The sequence below is a fragment of the Vanellus vanellus genome, assembly GCF_965231255.1.
Source record: "Vanellus vanellus genome assembly, chromosome: 26".
NCBI lineage: Eukaryota > Metazoa > Chordata > Aves > Charadriiformes > Charadriidae > Vanellus > Vanellus vanellus.
This window is the reverse complement of record NC_138931.1, coordinates 3,126,643-3,133,797: the sequence shown is the minus strand read 5'-3', so window position 1 is coordinate 3,133,797 and position 7,155 is coordinate 3,126,643. Positions and strand designations below refer to the sequence as shown.

At 48.3% G+C, this 7,155-nt stretch overlaps 1 protein-coding gene across 1 annotated transcript; it reads left to right on the top strand.

Annotated features, from left to right (window-relative positions):
* The first annotated feature begins 1,198 nt into the window (after window positions 1–1,198).
* NEFL (neurofilament light chain) lies at window positions 1,199–5,602 on the top strand. Its single transcript, XM_082495828.1, has 4 exons — window positions 1,199–2,274; window positions 2,820–2,944; window positions 3,970–4,286; window positions 5,336–5,602. Exons 1-4 carry the CDS (start codon window positions 1,219–1,221, stop codon window positions 5,512–5,514), a joined length of 1,677 nt encoding a protein of 558 aa, XP_082351954.1. The 5' UTR covers window positions 1,199–1,218; the 3' UTR covers window positions 5,515–5,602.
* Window positions 5,603–7,155: the final 1,553 nt, after the last annotated feature.

Genomic DNA, 7,155 nt, shown 5'->3' with positions numbered 1-7,155 from the left:
GCAGGCATACAGATTAATTTATGCATATTACTAAGTCTTTCCTCTTTCTTTAGGGAGCAACTAAGCATTTTTGTGGTATGTCTCTCTTAAGAAATGTCCCCCAACCCACACCTACATTTATTCCTTCCTCAAGAAAACTTTAAAGAGTTTGTTTTGTACTAAATTTGCCCTTCTGACTCAGAGAGACAAATTACCATTGTCTTTGTGAACATCCTATGAAGTCTGCGCTCAATATATTCCAGTTTACTTCTGATAAATCTGTACTGCATAAATACTACTTTGTTTCAACCAACCAGTAGCTAATTATCTGAGTCAGAGGTAGCTACCCTGCAGCGAGCGGTCCGGTTTCAGCCTCTATTAGCCAGATTAGGCAAAGAGAAACATTCAGTCCATGTGGTCCAAGTCCCAGATAGACATGCCTCTAAAGCATTTCAAGGAACAGAAGAAGCAAAGCTAGATAACTAGATATTAATGTATTCTGCTAGGACTATGAACGATGCCCCATTTTTGTTTCTTCATTCACATAATTACCTGGTTATTAGGAACCACTTGCAACAAAAGATACGGTGAGAGCAGCAGGAACTTGAGGAGCACGCACACCTTGCAAAAACTGCAAATTAAAGGAAAAAAAAAAACCCAACACGCTATTCACAAGCATATGCTGTGGGTTCTGAGGTGAGGGCTTTGTCCACCCCGGCCTCACTGAGGCCCTGGGCCTCCCTAAGACCCCAGCCACAATATGGCGTATGCAACAACCTCCCCAGGGTTTCTGCCAGGGCAGTTTATGGAGGATGGGCAGTTTATGGAGGATGGGCAGTTTATGGAGGATGGGTGAAGAAGGGCGCTGTACAGAACCGTGGTAGTTTGGGGGTGAGGGCGACAACTAGGCAGGCCCCGGGGTGGGCTCGAGGTGCCTGAGGCGAGGGCGGCCTGAGGCGAGGGCGGCCTGAGGCGAGGGCGGCCTGAGGCGGGTGCCGGGCGGACCCGGCAGGGCCATGCCAGAGCAGGCGAACAGGGAGTACCGACCAGCCCAGCCGCAGCCCCCTGAGCCCACAGAACGGAGCGGACCAGCGCGAGCTGTACCTCAGCGCGGCGGTCCCTCCTCCCCGGCCCGGCCCCGCCCGGCGGCTGCGCCCGCCCGCCCTCCCCGCCGATAAATAGGGGCGGTCGGGCAGCGTTGTTCCGCAGAGCAGCCGCCGGTCCCCCTGCAGCGCAGCCATGAGCTCCTACGGCTACGACCCGTTCTTCCCCTCCTACAAGCGGCGGTACGCCGAGAGCCCGCGGCTCCACGTCTCGGCGATGCGCAGCGGCGGCGGCGGCTACAGCTCGGCGCGCTCGGCGTACTCCAGCCTGTCGGCGCCCGTCTCCTCGGTGTCTGTGCGGCGCAGCTACGCCGCCTCCAGCGCCTCGGGCTCCCTCCTGCACTCGGTGGACAGCCTCGACCTCAGCCAGGTCGCCGCCATCAGCAACGACCTCAAGTCCATCCGCAGCCAGGAGCGGGCGCAGCTGCAGGACCTCAACGACCGCTTCGCCTGCTTCATCGAGCGGGTGCACGAGCTGGAGCAGCAGAACAAGGTGCTGGAGGCCGAGCTGCTGGTGCTGCGGCAGAAGCACGCCGAGCCCTCCCGCTTCCGCGCCCTCTACGAGCAGGAGATCCGCGAGCTGCGGCTGGCCGCCGAGGAGGCGACGAGCGAGAAGCAGGCGCTGCAGGGCGAGCGGGAGAGCCTGGAGGAGACGCTGCGGGGGCTGCAGGCGCGCTACGAGGAGGAGGTGCTGAGCCGGGAGGACGCGGAGGCCCGGCTGCTGGAGGTGCGCAAGGGCGCGGACGAGGCGGCGCTGGCGCGGGCGGAGCTGGAGAAGCGGGTGGACAGCCTGCTGGACGAGCTGGCCTTCCTCAAGAAGGTGCACGAAGAGGAGCTGGCGGAGCTGCAGGCGCAGATCCAGTACGCGCACCTCTCGGTGGAGATGGACGTGTCGGCCAAGCCCGACCTCTCCGCCGCCCTGCGCGACATCCGCGCCCAGTACGAGAAGCTGGCGGCCCGCAACATGCAGAACGCCGAGGAGTGGTTCCGCAGCCGCTTCACCGTCCTCAGCGAGAGCGCCGCCAAGAACACCGACGCCGTCCGTGCCGCCAAGGACGAGGTCTCCGAGAGCCGCCGGCTGCTGAAGGCCAAGACGCTGGAGATCGAGGCCACCCGCGGCATGAACGAGGCGCTGGAGAAGCAGCTGCAGGAGCTGGAGGAGAAGCAGAGCGCCGACATCTCCGCCCTGCAGGTGCGGCGGGCGGGAGGGGGCGGCGGGGGGTGCCCGGGGAGGGGGGGGGCACTGCCGGCAGCCGGGGGGCGCCTTCCGCAGCTGCGCCGCGTGTCAGAGCGGTGAGGGGTCGTGAAACCCATCGTGTGAGATGGCATAGAGCTATAATGCACGACATACCGTCCATCGATACACCGATAAACCCTTAACTACATCGTCGTAAAAAAGGTGGCTTTAAGCTACAGCTTAGAAGAAGCACGTAGGGGCTAAAAGCAAAACAAATCTCATGCGCGCTCTTGTCCTGGGGTAGCAGAAAATCCGGCTCTTAATGTTAAGTGGGGATAGAATAATAGGGTGTAGGCATAAGGGTGGGAAAACCCTGCCAGGGAAGGTGGGTTTTGGTAAACGGTGCCTTCTTGGCTGAGGCTGGAGTTGGAGTTGTTTGTCTTCTCTGTCTGCCAGAGCAAAATTAAGTTAATAGGATTGGAGAAATTCCTTGCAAGGTGTTACTGCTAGACATGGGAGAATTAAGAATTTTAAGCTGTCAATATTGGTACTTCTAACAGGATACAATCAACAAATTGGAGAACGAGCTGAGAACCACGAAGAGTGAAATGGCTCGGTACTTAAAGGAATATCAGGATCTGCTCAATGTGAAGATGGCTCTGGACATCGAAATTGCAGCATATAGGTATGATGGGGGGAATCTTTTACTAAGTCAGAACTCAGGTCAGGTTCCTGTTCTCTCTTCAAGAGAATTCATTTCATTTATCATTCCCCCAGCAGAAGTTTTCATAGATAGATGTAAGAGTTTAATCAGGTCTCCTCCATTGTCTTTTTATTGGAAGAAGCAGTGCTTTTGAGGTGAAATATTTGCTCGAAGCAAAAACTTCGATGTGTAGCAAACTTCTGTGAATATAATAGTATGTATGTATATGCATACAGAACTCCGCTCAGTGATGTGATCTCAGTTCTCCATCTTTACAAATAAAAATACCGGTTCTATACTTAAGAGTGAAGAGGTTTTGTATCAGTGGAACTTTGTAGTACAGATGGCTGTGTTCTCAAAATTGGAAATCCCTTACAGCTTTTAAGAACAGACTTTGTTTCTAACTTATGGAAGCAATCTCCTGGAAAGTAATTATTTTACAGCAGAACTGCTGCTAAATAGCTGCTTAATGTTTTGTACCAGATACTGTGAGAATTTGTAAATGCTGAAACAGAGTTCCTGTGGATGCCACAAGGGGGAATATTGAGAAAGTGGCTATAAACCTTATCCAATAGCTAAACACAGCCTCAGACTGTTAACATCTGCATTGTTCTCTGCAACCCCACAGGCTACTGAAACACACCTCTAATTTCACCTGCTATAGGAGCCAATCCTAGAGGGTTTTTCCCCACTGTTTTGCCTAACAAGGAAAAGTATTAATTCACCAGTAGTGTACACCTCTGAAACTTAAAAAAAGAAGATAGGGTAGCATTGCCACGGAGTTACTCATTATGTATATGAGTGTGTGTATCATATATAGATACACTCATATATAGAGTGTGTATATATATAATATGTATCTATATATAACAGTTTTTGCACTCTGAAATGTGCAGTCTCTAGGGTGTGTGCCCCTCAAAGCGTCATAGCGTCTTAGTCTGTAGCTGAATCTGCTGAATACTGCTGCAGCATAACCGAGTCATTTCTGTTTGCTTTTTTTCTGCTAGGAAGCTGCTGGAAGGTGAAGAGACCCGACTCAGCTTCACTAGTGTTGGAAGCATCACCAGTGGCTACACCCAAACTGCCCCGACTTTTGGCAGGTCTGCCTACAGTGGTCTCCAATCCAGCTCCTACTTGATGACAACCCGTTCCTTCCCCACCTACTACTCCAGTCATGTCCAGGAAGAACAGATTGAAATAGAGGAAACAATTGAGGCCGCTAAAGCGGGAGAAGCCAAGGCAGCCCCTGCAGAAGAAGGTGAGGAGGAAGAGAAAGAAGAAGGTGAGGAGGAAGCGGGAGAAGAGGCTGAAGAAGAGGAGGAAGGTACTTCTAGTTACTTTAAAATCCCTCTCTTTCATGCTTCATCCTGCTCATATGGGGTAAAACCCAGAAATCCTCATGACTAAGTCCAATGATTAGACCTGTCTCATTGTGAGATTAAGCCCACAGCATTTAAGCAGGAAAGCCTGAATATTGCATGGAGGATAAGGTAAAAGTTCAATATCAGGCAGATTATAGAACTGATTATACTCCCTTGAAAATCACTGGGTTTTTTTTCCATTCACGTTTCCAAAACCAGAATGATAATACTTTAACTGTGTGTAATGTTATATTCATATGGCAGCAAGGAGTACTTAGCTATTACAGACATCCTCAAAAATAAGGAACAAGGACATCCTGAGCTAAATACTAATTCCCAGAGAGTAGCCTTTGATAACAGGAACATCAGCGGATGTCTGTGGATGTAACTGTTTGGTTCAGTGGTTAGCAATATCTGTTGCCTGAGGTGTAAGTAGTTTTCTTGTTTAACCAAAGTACATGCCACTTCCTTGCTGCCCCATAATTGATTTACCAAACTTACATTTTAAAGAAAATGTAAAAGGAACATTACCCAGCGTTGCTTTTCCCAAGTTCAGTTGCATAGATCTGAAAGATTTAACCTAAACGCATCTGAAATGCATTGGGTACCATTGAACTATTCTGGGGCTTTGTTGATGTAAAGATTAGTTATAATGAAATGACAGCTAAGGAGCCAGTGGGAAAGCAATGGCACGATTCCTTTCTTTGGATAAGGCTTAAAGCAATGAGTCCACAGTCAATTACTATTTTTCAAGGCCATGATTTTGAAAAGACCTATGAAGTGTTTCACTCCCTCTGAAATCTAGAAGTTAGTTGTGTAGTTTTGTTGGTCTCCCTTGCTGGTCCTGGGTAAACGTCCCTGCTGTCATGCAAAACCATTTGCCAGTCCCATCACGCTTAGGTGGCTGATAGCCCAGTGCGTGGGGTTGAAGGATGCAGGTATGCTGGCTCCTGTTGAATTGGGATGAGGAGCAGTACATAGGTGAGAAATGTTTCTTTTTGTTTTTTCAAAGGCACTAAGGAAGAATCTGAAGAAGCCAAAGAGGGTGAGGAAGAGGAAGGAGAAGGGGAAGAAACAGCAGCTGAAGAAGGAGAGGAATCTCAGGAAACTGCTGAGGAAACTGGTGAGGAGGAGAAGGAAGAGAAAGAAGCAGCAGGAAAGGAAGAGAGTGAAGTGAAGAAGAAGGCTTGATTTTTAGGCAGTCTAGCTTTCTCATCAGGTCCACAGAATAAACGATGATTGACTGAGCTAAAATTGCAGTTTCACATATTTAATTCAGTGACCACTGAGGTTTAAAGTTAATGATCTATGATGTTTCTCTCTGTGCAGAGTATCAGTATGCTTGCAGAGCACCCACTGGCTTGCTCCCTGAATGCCGCATGGTCTACACGTATGAATTCAGGGGTTACGTCTTTCTTGGGTGATTCAGAACCTTAAAATTTAAAAAAGGGGGAAAAAATAAGTAATGGGAATGAAAGTTATCTTTAACTTGCATTTAAAATAATTATGGAGACCTTGGGTGGGTAAAATAATGGAGGCTTCAATAAGTATGTGCAATAAAGCTAGTCAATAAAGTTACAGAAATGCTTACACAGATTCCTTGTACGTGTCTTGTGTCACTAATGCACTTAAAAGGTTGATTAAGGGGTGGATTGCACTCATCTTTCACGCCTGTGTAACAGGATATGGGATACTGGTTTCGGTCTCTAGCTGATATGCCTGGGGGACTAAAAGGTGGACAAAATTTCTTGATGGGGCTGTAAAATTTCACTTGGAAATCTTACAATGGTAAAAACACACTGGTGGGTGAATGTGCTGTTAGCTTTGTGATGGGTCTCGCTGGGCTGTTGTACACACACAAGCTCCCTTTTGCCTTTTGAAAAAAAAGAAATTTTAATAAACCAACGCAGAAGCAAAATGCAAACGTGGCTGTTAAACATCGGTAGGAAGTTGTTCCGTGTCTGACAGTTTAGCGATGAAAGGGAAGAATGACTGCGGATGTAGCTGAGACTTGAAGTATATTAAAAAGAAAAAAGCTGGTGAGATGTTAGAGGGAAGGACAATGCGGGGGGAGTTCTCTCTGCTGCTTGAACAGGAGCTGCCTTCCTTGGGTGTTGTCTTAAGTCAGTCCACTACGGACTGAAGAGGCTCATCCTCCAGCGAGTGGTCATCTGGGCCTTCTAAAGTTTTGAGTACGAGCCAGACAAAGGTCTAATCTGATCAGGCACAAAAAGCAGCAGAGCCTGACCATACTGAAAGCCATGTCAATGCCCTGTAGCCTGAGCCTATTTATTTTCAATTAGCTAAAGCTGATGCGTATGATTAAACCTTGTGCTAAGGGCAAGTACTAGGCTAATGCTGCAAATTAAACCGTTTTAAATAAACCAAACCTGTGGAAGCCCACATTAAAACAGGCATGGCATGGCTGCGCTAAAACTGTTGCCAGTGACAATTAGCTAGATGGATTTTTGTATAGGATTTTGGCGTAACTTAGTTTTGTACGCTGACCTCGTGGTATCAGTTGTTTTGTGTGGGTTTTCCTCGGTGGCTATGTTTGGAGAGAAAGGAAATGTCTTTTTATACAAATTTCAGGGGTCTACCAAAAGCATGTCCCTTTTTGGTGTTGAAAGAGTTACAAAGAAGAAAATGATGGATGAGGTAAGCACTTAAAACAATTCTTTCCTTCCATGTTCTCAGGAAATAAACAGCAGGAGAAAGAAAAAGCTTTGGTAAAATCATTCAGGGAACAGAGCTTGTATGCATATATAACAAGTCCAGTAATTCCTGTTCAGGGAGTTCCAGTGTCCAAGTACTTGTACAAGGTTTTTCCCT